Source organism: Callorhinus ursinus, unplaced genomic scaffold (assembly GCF_003265705.2).
Source record: "Callorhinus ursinus isolate GAN/ISIS: 27379988/994484 unplaced genomic scaffold, GSC_fseal_2.0 scaffold6, whole genome shotgun sequence".
Lineage (NCBI taxonomy): Eukaryota > Metazoa > Chordata > Mammalia > Carnivora > Otariidae > Callorhinus > Callorhinus ursinus.
In genome coordinates, this window is record NW_027397068.1 from 66,784,323 (window position 1) to 66,807,804 (window position 23,482).

The window sequence follows — 23,482 nt, forward strand, 5'->3', positions numbered from 1 at the left end:
TTTCTTCTTTTCCTATCCCCTTTCCTTCCCCCCCTTCCCTTCCCTAGTTAAACTAGTTGAATTTACTACTCTTCCTTGTAATGAAGCACACACACCCAGGGAGAACAATGGGGTGTCTCCTGTTTATCAAGTACAGTAAGTACTTAAGTACTCAGTGTTCCTGTCAACACCAAGAGGTCTTTTACAGCTGTGCAGCCTCAAGCAGACATTCCCATGCTTCCTTCCTCTTTAGGCCCTAATTCTCTGGAGTCTGTCTTCTCACAGAAATGCTAATCATAACCAGGAATCCCATGGTAAATAAGAGCCACTAAACTTCTTTTAAATCTTCTGATGAAAAAATACTGAAGAAGATCATGCCGATTCAGCTTTAAGCGCACTTTAAACAATAATTCTCCTTTCACAAAGGTGAAGTCATTTCTTTCATCTGTCAGTGTATTTTAGAGAACCTAGTACGTCTCAGCACATCAGCATTCAAACCTGACTTACTTTATATATATTTTAATGAGGAAAGGGAGTATGCAAAACTAGCTGAGTCTTAAGCTCTAACTTCCAGTTTGTAGGAAATACTGTGACTTGAGGAACAAGTTAAATGACACCATAGTAGCCTGATTTGAAATGAAAATTCAGTGCAAGTCATGAAAAAAAGGGGTAGCAGTTGGCAGAGCTGTTCTAGACTTAAACAATGTAACCACCAGATGCCATGTGTGATCCTTAGTTGGATCCTGGTCTGAAGAAGCCAGTTAAGGCAGCTGGGGAGAATTGAAGACGTCGGAATTGGGTACTTGAAGATATTAGGGAAATACTGTGAATTTTGTTATGTGTGATAGTGAATGATTAAGGAGGAGAATGTCATTTTTAACAATGCAAATGGAAATATTTAATATTTGTAACTTTTAACACCAAGAAAATATGAAAACATACCAGTTATTTAAATTAGGTAACATATATGGGTGTTTGTGCCAGTTACCAAATTGTTGCCTCTTGGCAACAGATTTACCCATCATTGCCCTACTTTGTGCTACCCCAGCTGGACCTGTGTCCTTTGGTACCATGTTGCTTTGTCAGTAGGGGGTGGTGGAAGGACATGTAGGAGGAAGGGGCTTCTCTTCTTGTTTCTGATCTGGGGCACAGCTGCCCAGGGTGCTCTTGGACCACGTGTTAACAGGGTGCCAAGATATTTAGTCCACATTACTCTGGATGTTTCTGTAAGGGGTTTTTGAATAAAATTAACATTTAGGTCAATGAACTTTGAGTAAAGCAGAATGCCCTTCGTAATGTGGATGGCTTCATCCAAACAGCTGAAGGCCTGAAAAAAGACCGGCCTCCCCTGAGCAAGAGAGAATTCTCCAAGCAGATTGCTTTTGGACTGGAACTGCAGCCTCAGTTCCCTGGGCTCTCTCCAGCCTGCTCGCTCACATTGCAGATTTTGAACTTGTCAGCCTCCGTACGTCATACCTGCCAATTCCTCCTACTAAGTCTCACACATCCTATTGGTTCTGTTCCTCTGGAGAATCCTCACTAATGCAGATACAAACTGATGCTTAACCCAATAGCAAGTTCTGCTGACATCCTGGGTGGGAGGCTGCTTGCTTACCATTCCAGAGGGTTTTCTGTTTGCAAGACCTGATCCACCACCACCTGCAGACCAGCTCTGGCCCAGGGCAGCCCAGGAAACCTTTCTGTTAAGTGGGCCAAAGCCACGCTCTCTCCAGTAGGCTTGATTCCACCTTTGGGGGAAGGGAAGCCCCTTCCAAAGGTGTTCTTCCCTTGGGTACTCTTTTCAGTCTTAGTGTATGAGTTCACTCTTATCCCCTAATAGCTTATCCTATTATCAGTTAAAAATTCTTTGTTATCAAAATTAGCCCTGTTCAAATTCATGGTATGGTTTCTGTCTCTTAATTGGACTTTGACTAATACAGTATTTATTATCATATTACTGTTATTTTATGTTTGAGGTTTTTCATTAGTTAAACCAAATTTGTGATCATTTTATTAAACATTTTACATAAAACAAAGTACTGTTTTTGTTTGTGTACTTCTCATAGGAAGAGTCCAAAATATATAACCAGAGTCATGATTGTATTGTGTATTTTTTTACTAATACCCTAAGAGAAGATTTATATAAATTATCTGTCTTAAAAATACACACATTACTTCAGCTGAGTTAACTCACTTTTTTTAAGAGAATACTAGTATTTACACACCATATAACTTGCTGTGAATTTTCATAAGCTATAAAAGTCTTTAATAATAAATCAATTTAAGCTTTTTTGGAAATAATTTCTACTAAAGATTCATAATCAGCATAATCCTTCAAGGATTGTACAAGTTCATCCAGCAGAAACTCCCCTTGCATAAAACTTTCAAGATCATGAAGTGATTTGTTTATTCTGTGATCTGTGACCCGGTTCTGTGGAAAATTATATGTTCTTATTTTCTCTGACCTTCCTTTAGTTCCAACCTATATAAAAAGATATGAGATACAGTTAGATTCAGGGCAACTAAACCTATAAATTTAACTTATCTGGAGATTAAACTCTTGACTTATAATTTGAAACACAATGTAAGAACCAAGTTTTAAACATTTTGAATCCTCAAATAACATAGGAACATAATAGAAAAAAAAGGAATACTGGCTTTAAAGGCCGACAAATTTGTAGCATTTGATCTTCTCTCTGCCATTTCAGTGCTCTATGACTTTAGGCATTTATTTCAACTTTAAACTTAGTTTCCCTATCCATAAAATACAAACAAATAATACCTACTACACCATGATGATGTATACATATAGCCTAGCACAGAGATGGTATTCAAATGGTAGCTAAATATATATCTATATCTATATTTAAAATCTGTGAATTAATCTGATCATTTTCAGTGATGACACAGTGATAAATTCCCATAAATTAATAAAGGGCTCTGTAATTATAAAAGTAAATACCAAATAGGAAGAAAGTAGTTCAGTTTGCTTTCCAACTTTCTTCCATAATTTTCAAAGGATTCAAAAATGGGAATTCCATATATCCTTTTTTAGTAACTTTGATTAAAAGTCTGAGAAAAGGGGGTGCCTGGGTGGCTCAGTCGTTAAGCGTCTGCCTCTGGCTCAGGTCATGATCGAGCCCTGCATTGGGTTTCCTGCTCGACAGGAAGCCTGTTTCTCCCTCTCCCACTCCCCCTGCTTGTGTTCCCTCTCTCGCTGTGTCTCTCTCTCAAATAAATAAATAAAATCTTTAAAAAAAAAAAATAAAAGTCTGAGAAAAGCCCTTGAATATAGAAACCAGGGTAGGGATTTAAAATTACTATGAAACAAAGATAACCCTAGGTTGAGCTACTTGAATTGTTTCCTTATTTTAACAAATACATTGAAATAACTTTAACATATATAAAAACTGAGTTATCTAAAAATACTTTTATCCTTCAGAGCATCTTTTTTTTTAATTTTTTATTTTTTAAAGATTGTAATTATTTATTTGACAGAGAGAGACACAGCAAGAGAAGGATCACAAGCAGGGGGAGTGGGAGAGGGAGACGCAGGCTTCCCGCCGAGCAGGGAGCCCGATGCGGGGCTTGATCCCGGAACCCCGGGATCACAACCCGAGCTGAAGGCAGACGCCTAACGCCTGAGCCACCCAGGCTCCCCCAGAGCGTCTTTTAAATACAGTTCTACCTGAATCTTTCTAGCGCTGTATCTTTTACTTGTCTCCTCTTCCAGATGCATGCTGTACAGTTTCGCACGCAGCTTCTTCATAGCCATCTCTCTGTTTTTCAGTTGAGATCTCTCTTGTTGGCATTCAGAAACAACACCTGAATAGTGTTATGAGAATTATTAAAGAGTTTTAATAGGAAAATCTTCATTTATTTTCAAGGAATACTCTTTTTCCTTCTTTTTTTCCTACCTTTATAAGGAGAAAAAACAGAACTCTAATAAAAAAGGAAGACTATTAACAAATGACTTTTATAGAGGTCTTAGAAAACTGAAAATATATTCATCTTGGAGGCAGACATACTGAACAATAAGCACTAATCATTTAATATGGATTGTTTTCCCATGCCCTTAGCTAGCCACCATAATTTTTTTAAATAATTACTCATCACTGAACAAAAATAAAGTTAATCCTACTACTAGAGAGTCACTATTCATATTTTTATGAGGATTTTCATCCATTTTTTTCCTATTCCTGTTTACATACTATGTATTACATAGACATCATAAAGTTTAACTCAAGGATATCCTCATATTTTAAAAAACAAAAACCTATCAGTCTGCTCCTATAAACCAGGGCTGATCCATGGGAATTATGCCTATTTGAGACTGGTCACGGTAAGAGATTCCTGTATTCTTTCTAGGTAACTGAGGTTTGCTATCCATATGCTTTATCACATGTAAATCACTGCAGTAATGACTGTAAAGCACATTTAGTGCTCCCTGATAGTAGACGGAAGACTTAAGAAATATTTAGATATTGCTCCACTGCCTATCTACAGTCAGAACTGCTGGAGGTTTGTGGGCGGACTTCATGGAGAAGCAGGCCTGGAAGTTAAGTGCAGCAGTTTGCAGGTGAGCATGTTTCTAGGTGGCGAGTCCAAGCTTTCACTTTCTCAAAGGAGTCTATGTCTCCTCCCTTCAAAGAAGGCTAAGAAATAGTGATTTAGAGCACTTTCTGATAAAGAAGAACCTATGATAATGACTTCATTCTGAGGATTTTCTTTTATTTATTTTATTAAATTTTTTAAATTATTTTTTAAAGATTTTATTTATTTGCCAGAGAGAGAGAGAGGGAGAGTACAAGCCACCTAGGTGCTCCTCTATTTTTTTTGTTTTTTTTTTTATTTTAAATAGGCTCCACACCAACGTGGGGCTTGAACTCACAACTCTGAGATCAAAAGTCACATGTTGTACCGGACTGAGCCAGCCAGGTGCCCTGGATTTTCTTTTAATAGTGATATTTACTAAGTATAAGCTTCAGGAAGCTACCTGGAAGCACTATCCACACCTTTTCTTCATGGTCACCAGTATGGAAATTCTCTGGGCTTAGATCCCTCCGTCTTCCTGGCTTTGCAATTATCCTGCAGAGTTTCATCTAAGGATTCTAAATAAAGTATTTAATAATAATATATTATATACTTTAATAATAGTATATATTCTGGTAATTAAGGATCTATTACAGTGGAGAATTAGTCAAGTTATTCAGAATTTGATTTCTTTCTTCAAAGTTTTATGCTGAAGGGATAAGTACATACCTGTTGGAAGATGAACTATCCGGACAGCACTGTCCGTGGTATTTACATGCTGTCCTCCAGCTCCACTGGCTCGCTTAGTATCAATTCGCAAATCTTTCGGGTTAATCACCAGATTAATCTATACACAAGAGGAAATACTGGGACTTAAAAATATCACATGTATACGAACTGTTCAAAGGCAAGAACTATCCATTTATAAATATAAATACATGTCATGTATAAAATAGAAGATTAAGAAGGTTTTCATTTTAAGAATATAAAGTAGTTGGAATAATACCATTTTTAAAACATCTATTTTTTAGAAGAGTGGTGGATCAAAATATAATACAAAACAAAAACAAGGCCTCCAAATCCTCAAAAACTAGACTTCTCTGTAAAATTACCCTCTCCTTACCGCATGAACAGAAGAACTTAGTTAATATTAGAAATGGGAATGCAGGAACCAATGTGAGCTTTTGTGGATTACTTCTGAGTTTAAAAAGACAACACGGGAAAAAAACAATGCCAGTTTAAGAACAGTGGGAAGGCTTATTTTGTTTAATTTTAAATAAAGGAGGACTTAAACATATTTGGAGGCAGGGGAGAGGCACATGGGAACAGCACAGGGCAAAGCCAAGAAGTCATACATACACTGGGATCCAGCATCAGCCTAATGCTCATGTTGGGAGTCACCATCTAGAGCACTAGCTTTAAAAAGCTCTGTTTCATGAACAGCTGTGGACCCTCTGCGACATGTCCACAACTCTGGCAGCAGGTCTCCTACCATTCATAGGCCCTCAGTGTCTCCCTACGTGGCTCCTTTGTACGGTTGCTAGAAGCATTAAATACGGACTTCAGCCCATCTTCTCCTGTAAACTACTTCCATCTCCAACATGCTTAAACCAAACTGACTAGGATCTAGATGTGGCTCCTGCCATTTATTCTACTGCATGCTCTTCCTTAACTGTTCTGTGCCACATCTAGGATTTACACAAAAATTAGATCTAAAGAAAGGAACTTAGAGTCAAATAGCACCTTTCCCCCAAATTACTAGAAACCCTCAATTAAACTCCTTTTCCACCAGTCATTCATACTTCATCCTGGAAAAACAAGTCATATATTTCTTATCACTTTCAGCAGAAGGGATGGAAGCAAAACAACTTTTTTTTTTACAAATACACAGACTGAGAATTTGCTTGTAAGAATGAAGTGTATTCATTATGAGCACTGTAACAATATATTTCCATTTTAGTGTGATTGGGTTATGATGCAGCAATTCTGTTAAGTAGTTACCCTTGTTAAAACATGACTCTTACTATTAACACTCTGGGAAAGTCAGACAAAGCAAAAATCGTTATGAAAAGTAATCAGTAAACCCTATTTAAAGTAGATTAATAATGTTTCTTCTATAGAGATGATCTCAGAATAACTAATTTAAGCTTAGTGGTGGAGAAAAATTAATAAATAGTGCAACATTAGGTCCTTCATACATCTTTATAAATTGTTACCATCTGTTGTGAAATCATACTTTTTGGACCGAGGTAAAAGAGTCTCCAGAAAACCCAAAATATGTGATGAAGGCCAAATGAAAAGAAAAGGAATTTAGTACTGAATATCAGTTTCGTAAAATGAGTTGTTACTATGGGGGCAGTGCTGGGCCCAGGACTCCAAGGAGAGACTGTGATGCCTTACCTCAGTTGGCTGGGGTAATATTGCTACAGTCATGGTGCTAGTATGGATGCGGCCTTGCTTCTCTGTCTTTGGCACTCTTTGTACTCTGTGCACACCTCCTTCAAATTTCATGTGCTTATAGGCTTCTAAACCCCCAATGCTGGCAGATGCATGTCTAAGGCCACCTTGAAAATATTGGGAAAACAGAATTATTATTCTTGTGATTTATAAACAAGTGACCATCACTTCCACCATCTTGAAATACATTGAAAAGAGCTACGAAACAAAAGAAGCATACAGAATGTAAAACACATTGAAAAACCTTAGCAAATCCATGATATTCAGTGTTTTAATATTTAATACCTTTATTACTAATAACCAGTAAACATAAAGCATTTATGGTATTAATGAACTGATTGAATAACATGTCTAAAAGGCCCCTTTTAAAAGACCATTAATCATTCAATGGCGAGTAGTGAATGACTAACATTTTATAGACCACTTCAAAACTGACATATCTGTACTCAAAATTATTAAGTAAATGATGAGCATAAAATCAGGTAAGCTTCCTTATCAATAAATTCTAAAGCTTATTCATGGTCTTTCCAACCCTTTTCCCAGTACACATGTAGATAAACTAAATCCGTACTCTTCCCAAAACGACTTAAACAGTTTACTGACCTATTTCACTTGGAAAGTATTCCAGGGTTTCAAAATGCCATCTTTTAAATGCAGCATATTGCTGATACATATCAAACATCTCTGAAGTAAACAACATTGCCTCCTGACCCCCAACTCCTGCAGTTACCTCCAAGATCAAATCATTTTCATCTGTTTCTTCTGAGGGAACCAAAAGTAAAATAATCTGTAAATACAAAAATATCACCCCTCCTATAATTAGGAATTATTTAAAACTTAACAAAAAATAAAGCTAAATGATTAGATGCAAGATTTTAAATATTAAAGTTTCTCTAAGCAAACAGTATTGCTGATTGCTCAATTTTCTTGCCAATAAGAACCATCTAGTAATGCATAACTTCTATAAAATATTAGTGTAACAACTATATTATAAATGCTGTAAGGTCCAGCTGAAACTTATGTTGCATTGCATTGTTTTGTTTCTTTTTGATGTTCATGTATAATTTTATGTCAGTTCTCTATTCAGTTAATTAACCCAGAACTGTACATTTAAATATGTAGTCACTAGTAATAGTTTTCAGACTTAGAGCATACATAGTCCTTTTATGTTTCTGTCATTGTATTTTATAAGATACTCTGTAATGTTACATTTCTACTTATAGTTTAAGAATTTTATTTCCCACACAACTTTTTGTAAAGTGTCCTGCTCCTGTTTTAAATCTTTTGAAACATGCTAAATATTCTTTCCTAATTATTTTATTATATTGCCTTTTTATAGCTTCAATTAAATAATTGGTTTATGACTAAAAAAAAAAGAGTTTGTTGTGACTAGGACACTATATTGTGTAGAATGCAAAAGAAGATTCTAACTCTGTCCTGAAATCTATAGCTTACTACAGCAGAAAAGAAAAAAAAAACCCTCACATTCTATCTTTTAAAGCTTCTTTAATTTGGAAGAGAACGTATGTCCTTTTATTTCACAATATTAGAAAATGGGTAGAAGACAAGTTACATGAGACTTTTCAAAGTGGAACTTTCCCTCTGGAATGGGTGGTAAGGACATTAACTTTTGATGAGTCCATTATGTGATTAAAGACAGAATCTTTAAATTCAGCTCCCCCTTTTCTGGGCTCCTTCCTCACTGTGCCACGTCCTTTTACTTATATCCTCAGAGATAACTACTGTAAATCTTTAAGCTCTGGTTTCCAGAATGAGCAAAGAGTGGTTCTTATTTAATATAATGATTACTATTCATCTAATGCCTATAGATTCTCCTAGATATAAAACCAAAGCACTACAATTCAGTTCTAAAAGCCCAAGGGCCCACTCTAGGCCTGGCACACTAACAGTGCCAGAGACACAAACGGAAAGAAATATTCCTGCTGCCAAGGAGCTCACTCTCTACCACTGCTCCATAACCTCTTCTACCCATGGTCTACCCCCCCACCTCCCTTAAATAATCTAAAGAGGGGGCAAATATAATACTGATATTTATTTCATTGCTTTTCCAAAAAATCCTATCAACGTGACAGTCACCTTTTTTCCCACGGCTCTCCAATCTTTGGGGTATGATAAAAATAGGACCACATGGAGTATGCTTCTTCCTGCTTTAAAAAAGTTTATAATTCTAAATATTAACAAGCTACTTGGTTCTTGAGTTGTTTTTATAAACTTCTAATAAAATTCATTAGAAGTAATAGCACAAATGCTCTGTTCTTTGCACAGATACCATACCTGATGCTTCAACTGAGTTACTTCCTTTTGACATGAGCTTATTTCATTCTCTGCAAGTTTCCTTAAGTCTTCATTTTCATCTGCGAAAATAAAGCAGTATCTTAAGTTTTCCTTAATGTCAAACTGCCAACAGAATTCAAAGTCATTATTTTATTATTACTGTAGCTGAAGGGAAAAATAAAATGTCTTTCTTGTCCTTTAATAACTGCCATTAATTACAAGTGGCATTTTATGCATTAGTTTTTATTTTATTTTATTAAAACAAAAAATATTTTTCCTGATGATAGAAGTATAAGTAAAATAAAAAATAAGAATCTACAGAAAAATAAAGAAGCTATTAAACTATTCTATAATTCTACCTCCATGAAATATTCATATTAAAAAATGCTTTTAGTTTTCCAACTTAGACTACTAACAAATACATCGAGTAGTTAAACCAGAAGGGGACTAGAAGGTTCCATCAGTTAAACCACAATGGAATTAAAAAATAGAAATTTATTGTTTCTTTAACAAACATTTCATGAATATAAAATAAATATCCACCCAAGTATTTAGATCCTGCCTCATGGTCACAGAATGTTTACATGAAGTACTTCCCCCCTCAACTCGCTTTACTCTTATTGCATCTTTTGAATTTTCATTTTTATCTTACAAAATATACCTTCTCATCCCTCTATCCTATGGACAACATGCAACCTTCAGAAAGGAGAGAAGAGAAATTTTTTTAGCTCTTACACATAGCTCTCTTTGAGCAGCTCACTCTGGTGAAAGATCGGACTGTTCCAAAGTATCAGTTTGTGTGTTTGTTCATTTATGAAGATCCAACTATGCTGGGAATTAGAGATAATAATATGTAAGACCTGCTCTCAAGGCAGGGTCTTAGATAATTTTAGTTTCTTTATAATTTTCTAGGGGAGAAAAACTCACAAAGAATAACAACCTAAAACACCAGCTGATTAAATATTAAAATGGTAGCACACTAAAAGACTGTTTTTGTGTTTATTTGGGGGATGGGCAGAAAATGGAAAGAAGCATTAACTCAAGGAGAGGTAACAACAACACAAACCGTGGGATAAGCAATGATGGGAAGTGTTGGTGGAAAGGCAGGAAATTATTCTGGCAAGAATCTGGCATGGAAGAAATTTGGTGAAATGGCAAATGGGTTGAAATAGAAAAAGGAAAAAGGAATTCTAGTCCTAGTTCAACCACTAAGGTTCTCTTAGGCCAACATTTACAATTTCTCTGAGTCTCTATTATCGTGAGAAAAATGAGCTGGGCTGGGTGACCTCTAAGGTGCCTTTCAGTTCTGAAGTGCAGTTCTTCTGTAAGGCTAAGCAGATTGGAATTAAAGTCTAGAAGTAATTTAATACTACATTTTATTTATTAACCCAGTATACCCAAACCATTATCATTTCAACATGTACTTTAAAAATATTAAAAATTATTTTTTATATGAGGTCTTTGAAATCTGTTGTGTTATTTTATCCTTACAGTACATCTCAATTCAGACTATAGGTGCTCATCAGCCATATATGGTTATTGGCTCTAGAGGGTTTAAACTGAGTAGTTATTTCTAGGCAATGGAAATACACTAGTTCTTTCTCATTCAGTATTATTAATCAACATGTTTACTGGGCACCTATCACAGGTAAAAGGGTCTTTTTCTCTTCACCCTTCCAAGTACCCACTTGTTGTCACCCCCTCTTTTCCTATCCAAACTTCAGGAGATTAAATGCCATGTTTATTATTTCTCTTGTTAATTGTCATTTACTTCTCAAGTTCTTACACTGGATTTCATACTCATATCAATATACCATTTTTATTAAAATCACCCATGACAAAATTGCCAAATCTAAAGGCTTATTTCAATGTGAGCTGAAAAGATGAGCCCTTTTTAAGTCAGGTATCAACAATCCCTAACTTGAAATTTTAGCTGGTTTTTATACCTTCATTTATCTTGTTCAAGGTCCCAAAGGTCTGCTTGTTCTTTCTTGATCTTTTATAACTTCCTCCTCTGCCTGCTCCTCAAATACTATGTATTTCTGTCTTTGTTAGCATCTTATTTGTATCTCTACAAATTCTTCCTGAGTACTCTCATCTGCTTCCAAGCTTTACCTTATCAAGTATATGCTGAGAGTTCTCATATGATTATTCAGGCTCAGTTTTTCTCCTGTGCCAGTAGTTTTTTCTCCTAGACCATGATCTTTATCTGAATGTCCTTACAGGTACTCCTAGTTAAATATGGCTGCCTGTTCAGGGCAAAACATCTTTCTCCTAAAATTTACCCAACTTTTATATTCTCATCTTAATTAACAGTATCACTCATGTTCTGAACCCAGAAGCTTAAGATTTTTCTTAGAATTCTGGCTCTTCACCCTTCCCAGGACATAAGCCTCCAAATGCAGACTATTGTTAGAATGTCTTGTTGGTGAGGTTCCTGCTTACCACCACCTCTTCCCTGGACCGTTTTAACAGCCTCCTCACTGGCCTGTCAGCCACTGGGGTCCCTGGCAAATACTCCCAATCCATCTTCAGCACTGAGGCCAATATTAATCCTTCTTTAAAAAGATGTCACTTCTCTGCTTAAAAACATGTGCTAACTTCCCACAGTCTGTAAGAACAAATCCAGTTTCTTTGTCGGGAAGCCAGTTTTTGCTTTTTATAACATTGCTCTTTATTGCAGAAATTAAAACAAGCACTTATCCACTTATATTTTTACTTCTTAAACATTGCTCTTCTTCACTAGGCTGTAAGCTAAAAAGTAGTTCCCTATTTTTTTGGTAATTAGAGGTGTCTGACATAAAGTAACTCAGGAGTTGCTCAGTGATGTTTTCTATCCTTATATAAAGGTGAGTTGTGTTCTGCCTGTAACAATTTTCTAACATTGTTTCTCTATAGCTTGATTTTTAAAATATTTAAACCTTAAATCCACTTGATTTTTAAGCTTGGTTTAAGCTATGAAACCAATTTAATTTTCCCCCAAAAGTATTTTTCCCAATATGGTTAATTTTTTTCCACTTTGGGGCATCTACTTTTTATCTTAAATCACTTAATTTAGATGCTCCTTACCTCTCACCTAGACTATTGCATTAGTCTTCTGTTTTCCATGGCATCTGCAATCTCATTCCAGGTTGACTTTGAAACTACCTCAAATCAAGCTTTCTAAGCAAGAAAGCCATTTCTAACATTCACTCCCTCAATCTAAAAGCTTCCGCTGGCTCCCTTCTGCCAACAGGATAAAATCAACCTTTTTAGATTAGTATTTCACACCCTCACCCTTACAAAATGTTTCCACCTGCCTGTTCCTTGGTTAACAAAGAGTACAGTGATTGAAAGCATAAGATCTGGAGTCTGTCCAATCCAAACTCCATTCCTTAAAAGCTGTTTCGCCTGAGCTGTTATTTTACATCTATGCCTCATGTTCCGCTTCTCGTGCGCGAGCTAACACTACCTAGTTCATAGTTTGGTATGTGAACTGGAGGAGTTAATACATAAAAACAGTTAAGCAAAACTGAGCCTGAATAATAGAGTATGGTAAAAGATCAGTAAAGGTTAAACTATTCTTAGTATTCTCTAAGGGTGGACCTTTATCCCTGCACAAGGCCTCTTCCCAACAAGTTCTCCTTGCTTTCCCTAGGTGTCTTTTCAGGTATCTGTTCTCACGTTTCAGCTGTGGTATTAATTTTCTCTCCCTGAATACACTGTGACCCTCTCTAGAGCCATGCTAGCCAAGAGGAGGTGTAGAAATGCAGAAACTTAGGACCCATCCATGTTTGAATGCACACCAGATCACTGAGGAAACTTGTTAAAAACGCCAATTTCTAGGTCTCGGATTCTGAGTCCAAAGTCTGGCTATGCACCTCTCTTGGCACTATCGCAGGTGGTCTCTTTACTACTCTTTGAGAAACACTGCTCTCAAGCCCATAACAGAGACAGTCCCTCACTTGTCCTTGGTGAGCTAAAGATCCGCCAGACAGCAGGCAATCAGTAAACTTAAATTCTGTAAAAGGGGGCGGAGCATTGTGTCAAGGGACTATAAGGGCTCAAACAGGAAAGGATGGGATGAGAACGCACACAACGATGCCTTGACCTCTGATCCAAACCAGAAAGGGCTGCAACTGAGTAAAGAACATCTAACGCGGGGAGGTGTGAACACCTGACCAACGGCATAGTGGGAAAAGCAAACGCAGAGTCAAGAATCGGCTTTGAATCCCGTTCCCCTGGGCCCGGCCCTCACCGTGTAGCAAGTGCTCGGTCTCCTGCAGCTCCTGCTCCTTTTCGCTCAGCAGTTTGGCCGCCGCCAGCAGCTCAGACCCCCTGACCTGCAACTGGGCTTCAGATCCCGCCTGACGCTCCAGGAAGGCCCGCAAGGGCCCGCCGCGAGCGAACAGCTCCTCCAGCGGCAGGCTTCCGCAGTTTAGGTGCCGGCGGGCCGGGCTGACAACCTTGCCAGCCCACAGACACCGAGCAGCACTCCGAAGAAACTGACACCTCATAGTTGCATTGCAACCCCCGAGCTCGACCAGAGCCGGAAGTTTCGGATAGCGAATCTCGCGACACCGCGCGGAGTTTGGAATCCGGCGAGAACTGACCGTGCCCAGCCCGGCGCACGCGCCAGTTTTAAAGGGCCTCCCGAAAGCCTCGGTGGGAAATTAGTGGCGAACATTTAAACGCCTTATTAGTCGCGGAGGCCGGAAGGGGGCGGGGCGGGAAGTGATCCGAGTGGGTGCCGGAGATCCCCGGCTCATTTAGAAGCTGAGTCGGAAACGCTTCCTTGAATGTACCAGGGCGGTGTGTTGGGCAGGAAGGGGGATGCTGAAGTTGGCCACTCGGTTTTCCGATCTCGAGGATTTATTTCCCAAGCACTGAATGAGGATCTCTAGTACCGCAGTGGAGAGTAGTGTAGTCCGCTAGCGGGGCTGAGGACACAGCCACGAAAGTCCTTTCCAGTACCAGCCTGGCTTTTCGTCTCCAAGAGTGATTTGTAGGATGGGCATCGCTGTGTGTATGTGTGTTTACTCCTCTTCCTCTTTTTCTGCTTATGTCTCTTCGACCGTGGGTAAGGACGGGACTAGTCTACTCGAAGGCAACAAGGAGGGTGATTTCCCCAAATCTGCTTTCCTGCCTTTATGTGCCACGAAATTTACTTGCTTTCAAACGACTTCCGTCCTCACCGAGTCTCTTGCCCTTCCAGTCTCACTCCGAGTTATCGTTAGCTACTTTTAAAAGTGACTGAGTGATTCCGTGTTCCAGTAAACCACAGCGCAGCAAAACCTTCAGAGTCCCGCCTTCGGTAGCCCAACCTCCACCTGCCTCCAAAAACCTTGAGATAGCGGATTGGTGCCAGGGATACTGAGGTTTATTGGTATAACGCTTTGAATTTTTCAAAAGAGCTTTTCACAACCCACCAGAGGGATGGATAGGAGGGTGTAAATATAACCAAGACAGTCCTGGGGATCCAAGGGCTGACTCAATCTGGGAATTCCCATCACCTGACTGGTTTGCGCAGTGTACTAAATGTTTTCACTGTTGGGAGAGCTGAAATACTGAACACTCTTGCAGTTTGTTTTTTTAAAAAATCAAATGGTAAATACGGGAGCCCTTGGCAAGGTTAAGTCATCCTGAAGTCGTCTAATCAAAACTACTGAGGTTAGGTATAAAATTCTTGTAAGATGAGCTTGCATTCTCTCTATTCACTCCTTAGCTATACATACAAATGCAAAGTGAAGTGGAGGAATGAGATGACTCTCCAAATTATATAAAGCAAAAATAGATTTTGCTACTTAAAAGCTCCAACTGATTACCTCAACTATTCGTTTCACTTTATGAATTAAAGCCACACTGCTTTATAAAATTGTTTTTCTTTAAGATAGTGGTTGAAACCCATTTTAATTCTGATCCAAGTATAGAACAGGACTGATCAGGTCGTTTTTTATCTTTATTAGAATCAGCTATTTCCCAAGTCTAAACTCTGAATTTTTTTTAAACCATAGAACTGGTGGGAGTCATTTGAACGCAGTAAATTTCTCAGCTGAATTCTCAAGTCATTTCAAGAATATTATCTATAAAAGGGAAAAAACCTGATGGAACGCTGTGAAGAATCCAGCCAGAAATTATATTCCCTAAGATGTATAAGCAATTTAAGTAATATAAGTGTACCTTTTACTCCTATAGTGTTACACCAATGAGGAAACAGTAACTTGTCTAAGGATACATTGGTGAATTCTTTATTAATTCAAAACATTTTTAAAAAGTGTAATGCATGTGCATTTTACAATAATATCCATAGGTTTCCACAATATAGTTAAATGAAAACAACGTAGTTTGATTTACTTTGAAAACTCAAAAAAAAATAGTTGGAGACTTCTGAATTTCCTTACATTATTGTCATGCTCAAATTCTATTATTACATATTGAAGATTCTAGCATTTTCAGGAAGTCTATTATCTCTACATAGGTAAAATAATAAAATAGATTCAAGAATGGGGAAATAAAAACCCAAAACAACTTAAATTGGAAGAAAAGTAATCTAGATTATCTATTCAATTTATAAGCACCTACAGTTATTCTGACACTGCAAAATAACCAAGCATGTGTCTCAAGTTGCATTCATGCATTCAAAATTCCTTTATGGTCCACTATTATGAGTGGACTACAAAATATGGATATAGATTATTAAGTACAATGAACATGGTAGCAAAAAACTGCACACATTCAATATGATAAATTTTACAGAACCAACACATTGAAATTATTTTTCTGTATTTAGCAAACACCCTAAAATCATATACAAGAAGCTGTATTTATGACAAATAGGTTAAAGCAAGGGGGAAAAATCAAGTCTTTTACATTATTTCAATAATCAGTACTCATTGTTCTGTTGAGGGCAATATGGAAAAGCACTCAGCAAAATGATTACTGATTTAAATTACCTCTTATGACAATTAAACTAAAGTCTTTACTATCCAAGGAATGTAAAGGATAAAGTAAAGATAGTTCAAGGGAAAAATTTCACTTTCACCTCCATTAAGTGAATATTCAAGCTAACATAGTGTTGGAGCTTTATTTTCCCATTGCACTTTCCAGTTTATTATATTTTCTCCATAGTATTTGTTAGCAGTCATTTAATGGAACCTAATAGCAGTACTGAGGAATCTCCTCAGAATTTTTTTAGCTCAGCTTTAATGTCCAGTACATTTACCTCTAATATGATCTAATAATGTATTGCTTTACAGTGGTGAAACCTAATAAACACTACCTCAATCAGATTGACCAAGGTCAATATTAACAGTGATAAGTCATGATGGTGGTATGTACCTCTGATATCATGTGATATAAGTGGTACTTCACTTCTGTGGTCTTCCAAAAACTGGTAATACCTGTCTAGTCATGGGGAAAACATCAAATTCCAATTAAGGGACATTTTACAAACTAGACCAGTCCTCTTCAATACTGTCAAGGTCCTCAAAATAAAAAAAAGTTTGAGAAACTGTTGCAACTAAGAGGAACTTAAGAAGACAGGATGACTAAATATTATGTGTATCTTGGATGAAATCCTGTAATAGAAAAAAGACACTAGGTAAAAGCTAAGGAAATCTGAATAAAGTGTGAACTTAATGCATCAATATTGGTTCATTAGTTGTGACAAATGTCACAATGGGTGTACAGTATATGGAACCTTTCTGCAGTATCTTCACAATTTTTCTGTGAATCTAAAACTATTCTAAACTAAAAGGTTTAATGAAAAATTTTATGAACACACAACCACCTTTTATTCTTTTATTTTCATATTTTCATGGTAAAATTAAAAAAAAAATACCAGAATGTTTCTATTCCATGCCAATTTCAGTGTTTTCTCATGGCCAGTCTCTCATAACTTAGTTTTAGCTTTATTTCCCATATTTATTTGGCAAATTATTTGACGTTTATATTCTTCCTGTCCTTGGGAATGTTGTTTTATTTCCTTTGGAAATAAAATTTTTCAATGACTTATCTTATTTAAACATTTATTTTAAACCTACAATATTATACACACATGCATACACACATCTATATACATATATCTGTGTATGTGTGTCATGGAAAGAAACATACTTCCTGGTTGTAGGTTCAGTGTGATGTTCATGAACTGAAAACTGAATTTGAATCATATTGAGCAAAGCAGTAACAGATTCACATAGTCCTCCATCTTAAAATAAGCGTGGATGAATAATTAAATCAGATTTTTAAAGTATGCTTTTCTAAAGAATTGGGTAAAAGTGCATTTAAGTGGCATTTAATTCATACATTCTTGAAAAGGGAATAATTATTGAGCTGGAAAAGTTTGATAAAGTAGTAATAATATATGTAACACTTTATTCTTTCCATGTTGACTTTTAATTCTCACGCCCACCCTGTAAATAAGGGTATTCTATTCCCCATTTGAAGATGAGGAAACAGGCTCAGAGAGGTTCAATATAATATTTGCCCAAAGTCCCATGAGATAGAAATGTAACTTGAATTCAAATTTGTAAGTAAAGCCTGGTATTGGGGAACAACTGTATCAACCTACGCACTACCATGTGTTGCAAGGATACTATGAAGAACGTTGCAGGGAAGATCAGAAGCCAAGTTTTTGGTATCAGTTTTATTGATAAATATTTGCAGTTGTAACAAGTGAGGAATAACTAAAACTTTTACAGATTTAATACTGTTTTCTCAGGAGAACAAGCATTTATATTGGTCAGAAATTTAAAAAGAACTCAAAAAAGCATGCAAATATAAATGTTTGCATAATATATTTTGAAAAATAGGGTCAGCAGCTGTCAATATAAATACACAGGCAAGAAAGTTTTGTGGAACTGTCTTTACCACCTTTCAAAATAATATGCCATTGTATCCAGAGCAACGTTTTTAAAATTCATGTTTGATAGGGTTCTATCTATAGGCATTTTAGACCTAAGAAGTTTTAGGTGGCTTTTGAAAGAGTTCTTATTTTCCTATTTTCTGATTGTATTTAAAATTTCTTCCTTCTGTATTTATTCCTCAAAGCATCTGACATGTTGTATTTTTTGCAAATGTAACTTGTCACAATTACGATATGACATTTTTTCAGTATGTTAAAAGTGTATAGAAAAAATGGATTCGTTCAAAGTTAAGAATCAGGTATTATTTTAAGTCAGCTTAATGGGGTGAAAATGTATTTTTGCCCCTAATATAGAAACATTATTTACCTATTTCTATAGTCCTTTTGCAAAACTGAACTATCAGGTAAATATGATATGCATTTCATTCTGTAAGTAAGAACCTAGGCAGCATTAAAGGATACTAATAAACACCCCATGCACCATGACCAAATATCAGAACTGGTCATCCTATGTACATATTTTAAGACTTTTTTTTTTTTTTAAAAAAGACCACATTATGGTCTTGATTTTTGCACTCCATAACATTGATATCAAAATTGTGTTTTGCTATTTTTGTTCATATGCCAGTGCACCCATTGTGCTTACAGCTGCCCTATAACACTGTTGGAACATCTGTATTACCTTTGGGTAACATAACAACAATTATCCAGAGTAAAGAAGAAGAAGCATCATCCATCCATTATTAGTGTGATCTATGTACAAGATCCATCTCTGAAGAAATCTGGCTCTCCAATTTAGTTATATACATTTACATATAATCTATACCCTTCACTTTTCTTTCCATGATAGACACATCTGAATTTAGGCACTATAGAAAGAGCATTAATCTCTTCCTGTGTGCATTAGCAGATTCTAACAGTACACAAAGATATCCTGACAATCTAAAACACAAAGTGTACCTTCTAAAGTGCTAATTTGTCCCCAGGGAGGAATATATTCACTAGGAAAAATCAGATTCTATCATAACAAATATTGTGCTCTTGGAATGGTAGCATAGACACCAGTTGAGGGCTTTTTGTTTATTATAGCTCTGTAATTAAAACAGAAGGAGTTATACCATACTTTAAAAATTGGTAGAGTTGCAAATATATACACATACTCGTAGATAGAAACTTCAAACATTTTGAAATTAAATGAGAAACCTCCCCCTCCCCCCAATAGGAATTTAGCGCAGAAATGCTCACATAACATGCCTGCCAACGTCTGATGTGTAAATCTGCTCTAGAATCATTCTCAACCCAACTTCCTAATCATGTCTCAAAAGGATATACTAACTTCAAAGTCTGTATTCTACAAATGCCCAGGTTAGAGATTAGGACTCTTTATAAGGGCCCTTATCTTTTACATTTGGTAAAATATTAAAGGTATTGTCAAACAGACAATTCATCTAATAGTCCAAAGTATCTTATAAAGATAACTTATGGCTAGCAGGTCACCATCATATATAGTAACAACAAGAATATAAAGTCTACATGTAAAAAGATTGATGCATGCGGTGTATCATAGTATATTACATATTTTCTGGTCATGTGCACCAATTTATTGTGCCTCAAACATAGCAACAAGTATGATATTACAACATATATGTGAATACATCATAGGAGCATAATAAACTCAATTCTACTCAAGAAAAAATTAAATAATTTAGGAACAATAGAACTTCACAATAGAAGTGATGATTCTTGTAGGTTTTTCTTCACTCTTTCGGAAAAAAATAGGACTTTTTGTAAACATCTTCATACTATTTTTTTTTTCAACATATTACTGAAAGCTATTATTCAAATAGGAAATATCTAATCGACATGGATAAAGTATGTCTTAACACACTAACACTTTCAGACAAAAACAGGCATTTATTAAAAGAAAGGATATAAATATTTTCTATCTTGTATTCTAACTACATTTTCATAAATAATGTATTTAAAAGTGCTGAATATGGTAGGATAGTCAGCAACGCCAGTGTAAACAGAACATTTTGTTTTCTAACTCGGCAAACTTTTTTTAAATCCCATTTTGTCAAACACTGCAACAGCTAAAATATTTGCATAGGGAATAGATAATAGCCCTTTTAACCATATCTCCTGAATTCTATATAAATTAGAAAATCAAATTCACTTAAAAAAACAATCCTTGAAATGTCTTAAGTTTTATGGAAAAAGAAACTTATGATGCCAACCTTTCAAGTAAAATAAATTTTAAAAAGAAAACCCCAAGCTCGTTTATTTTAAAAATGTTTAATAAATTAAAAAATGAGAGGTAGTTAAAAAATGACAAAACCCATAATTTTAATATCATCCTTAATATAAGGCCAGTATTCTCAGTGGATATAAATATTTTTAAAACTTTCCCTTTAGGTGACTCAATACTATATTTATTAAGTTAAAAAAATAGCCTCCAGGGGATATTAATATTCAAATGTAACACCTTGATATAAATATGACACTGACTTTTCTGTGTGTGCACATGATAGGATACTGTTTTCTTGAATGTCAAAAGAACATGCCAATACCAGGCAAGTATTCTGTCTTAAAGATTTAGTGGTACTTATAAAAAATAATATGGCAGCTAGAAGATTTGAGCACTGTACTGCCTTTCAATTATGGATGAGTAGTAATAGTTTAGTTTTAACATTTTTAAAATAATTCATTCTGAAGATACTATGAAAACAGTTAAGGTCTGAAGTAGAGAATTATCTTCTTCATAACCCTTACAAAACTTCTCTTGGCTAAAAACTTAGCTTTTCATTGGATTTTGCTTTCAAGGAAAATATGCCACAGGACAGATGCTATTCATCAAAACGTTTTATGATGCTACATTTAGGCATTCCTTTATTAAATCCTCTTTTTTATATTCCAAAACTAAGTTATTGAGCTTAGTATATTTTTCTTGCTAAAGTACATACTTTACACAACCGTTTTAGAACTGGAGAGCCAGTCTTTAATAAATTAATTACAGTATTGGACATCTGATATATACATAGATTTTCTTCTATTACAATTAAAAACAGTTATCACTCTTTGATTTGTCATTGAGATAGAATATCTTCAAATTGTTTTGTGCTTTTTTCTCTTTTCTTCTTCTTATTATTTGTTGTTTATTTTGTTTTTTTTACATAGCAAACTATTCTGTAAAGAAAATGCCACAGTTTTGGCAGTGAACAACCAGAGGAATCCCCCGTTAGGATTTCCCAACAAACAGATAAAGAGCTCTTTTTCCATGTACAGAAATATTGGCTTCAAAATGAGTGTACTGAACACAGTATATAGCATGTTGAATACCATTGTTACAATTTAAAAATTGGCTTTTTCTGTCTCAGATTATATTTAAAAATGCAAACCACAGCCAATATTTTTGGCAATTATTTCTATAAGACCATATTGCACAAAAGTCCTTAAATACAGATATAAGTTATGCCATTGGATTAAATATTACAACAGCTATGTGGCAGATGAAGCAGTTTTACTTTGCACATGCAGTCTCTGGGGATACACTAGGAGACTGTTCATAGGACTACAAATACAGTTTGCTTGCAAGTAGAATGAGTGTTGAATAAAACAAACTTAATTTGGCAATTCATTGTTATTCTGTGGTGTTTTCTCCAAACTTAACCAGGATAACCTTGATAAAAATGGAGACAAAGACCATATGGTTGTATTTTCACAGTAGCCTGAGGAATGCTAAACTGTAGTTCTCCAGGAACTCAGTTTCTGGTGTTATTTAATGACCTTTATTTCCCATCCCAGCCCTCCAAAATGATTTTTTTTTAATGAAAATTAAGATTCAGAAGCAGAGTTGGCAGTACTTTCAACAAAGGACTTATAAATTTGAGAGTTCAAAAACCTTGGAAAAGAATCTCTGTGCATTAAGGTATATATCTGAAGTTGGGCATCTTCATACATGTGAGGATTAGGATCCAACAGATTTCTATTGATCACCTCTCTAACTCGAGAATCGAGACTGACCTAAAAAGAAATAAGAGCAGATACATTAAATAAATTTTTTTTTCAAAAGCTTTCAATTAAGTAATTAAGGTTTGTGACATTTCAGAGAAACTTCAAAGAGTTAAATCCAACTACCTAAAATCTTGACATTACCATTTTTTTTTTGAGGTTACCTTTTCCGAGACTACCTAACCTTGCATACTTTTCTTCCTCAAAAGTTGAACTAAAACAAACAAAAAAACTTGTTTTTTAAACCAGAAATTTAGTTCAGATATCCTGGCTTCCTTGGATTTATCTTTTCTATGCATTCACTTGGGTTTTTGACCATTTCTATTCATAGTTGAGGCACTGGAGAATTCCGTAGCCAGAAGACAAATTTATCTCCTCCTATTAGGTAACTGCTGGGGTGATTCTCTTGATGGGACAAGGTAAAAATCTGTCAGAGAGTAGTTCTCTGGCAAAAATTAGCATGATATCAAGTGCTGATTCCTGATAGTTTTAATATCCCAACAAATCCTATAGCGTCAAAGTAAGAAACCAGGAACATGGAAGGGTGTAGTAGAGCAAAACCAGAGCAGGCATTTTCCATGTCTTGGGGGTACCTGGCAAGGCACAGAGAACTTTATGGTCCTTATCCAGAGATACATCTAAAATCTCTGTTCTAAAGATTAAGTAGAACAATTGCTTGAAGTGGAGTCTTTGAAAAGAGAAATGTAAGTAGGAATTCAGAATACCCGTGCAAGTAATCAGTACAGTGTTATTTAAAAAGCCAAAATAAATTAAATTCTGCAAATGATAGTTCTTGTTTTGTTTTGTTTTCCGTCACTAAATGCTCATCCTGTTGGAGCTGGTAGGACTCCTGGAAAGGGAACTGGGGAAAAATAAATAGCAATAAGGGCAGGCTTGGGGAACGGAAGTAAGTTCTGCTCTGAAGTGACATGTTAGCAAAACCTAAGAGGCCAGCCATCACAAACTTGTCCTGATTGGCTTCCTCAGTCCTCACTGTTGAACATGGACTAGAGCACTGCGATCTATATTATCTGTCTCATGATGTACTCATGTCTATACAAACCTTTCATATTTATAGCTGAACATTTTGTCGTAAGCATTTTGCAAAAGGCTTTTTGGTTCTGGCTTCTTTTCTCCCCTACTGTATGGATTGAGCCTGGGGTCTGAGAGAGTCCTAATGACTTAAGTGGCTCATATTCTGTCTGGGTGTGCCCAGATTCCTGAGCTCTATGGACCATGTGGAATTGGGTTGATTGCTACATCCCAGAGACCGGTGCTATGAGAGGGAAATGGTGATCCAGACTAAATTTCTGTGGCTTAGCTAGACCAATGTTACAGAAAAAATTAAAGGTTTCTTGGCTG

At 36.0% G+C, this 23,482-nt stretch overlaps 2 protein-coding genes and 1 long non-coding RNA gene across 13 annotated transcripts in view; 1 reads left to right on the plus strand and 2 right to left on the minus strand.

Moving 5' to 3' along the window:
* Positions 1 to 23,482, plus strand: part of LOC141373008 (uncharacterized) — a 63,028-nt gene that overhangs the window by 5,622 nt on the left and 33,924 nt on the right. The window lies entirely within an intron of this gene.
* Positions 62 to 14,334, minus strand: MTRF1L (mitochondrial translation release factor 1 like). Of its 6 annotated transcripts, none has more exons than XM_025866353.2 (7): positions 13,502 to 13,927; positions 9,265 to 9,344; positions 7,573 to 7,756; positions 6,913 to 7,076; positions 5,242 to 5,359; positions 3,668 to 3,804; positions 62 to 2,461 (listed from the first exon to the last, which is right to left on the minus strand). In XM_025866353.2, exons 1-7 carry the CDS (start codon positions 13,758 to 13,760, stop codon positions 2,261 to 2,263), a joined length of 1,143 nt encoding a protein of 380 aa, XP_025722138.1. In that variant the 5' UTR covers positions 13,761 to 13,927; the 3' UTR covers positions 62 to 2,260. The 6 variants fall into 6 exon arrangements, with proteins under 6 accessions (XP_025722138.1, XP_025722139.1, XP_073750214.1 ...); XM_025866354.2 differs by having other exon boundaries at positions 7,573 to 7,731; positions 13,502 to 13,639; XM_073894113.1 differs by lacking the exon at positions 62 to 2,461 and adding an exon at positions 4,976 to 5,090 and having other exon boundaries at positions 3,669 to 3,804; positions 13,502 to 14,334.
* Positions 21,810 to 23,482, minus strand: part of RGS17 (regulator of G protein signaling 17) — an 87,651-nt gene continuing 85,978 nt past the window's right edge. For all 5 annotated transcript variants that reach the window (XM_025866357.2, XM_073894115.1, XM_073894117.1 and 2 more), the window contains one exon: positions 21,810 to 22,132. In XM_025866357.2, coding sequence (XP_025722142.1) covers positions 21,944 to 22,132 — 189 coding nt within the window. In that variant the 3' untranslated portion in view covers positions 21,810 to 21,943. The remainder of the gene's footprint in view (positions 22,133 to 23,482) is intronic.

Coding starts and splice junctions, on each gene's coding strand:
- MTRF1L (XM_025866353.2), bottom strand. CDS start 13,760: ATGAGGTGTCAGTTTCTTCGGAGTGCTGCTCGGTGTCTGTGGGCTGGC. Junction 7,077..7,572: donor ATACTTTCCAAGTGAAATAG/GTCAGTAAACTG, acceptor AATATTTTCAAG/GTGGCCTTAGACATGCATCT. Junction 5,360..6,912: donor TATTACCCCAGCCAACTGAG/GTAAGGCATCAC, acceptor TCTTGTGTATAG/ATTAATCTGGTGATTAACCC.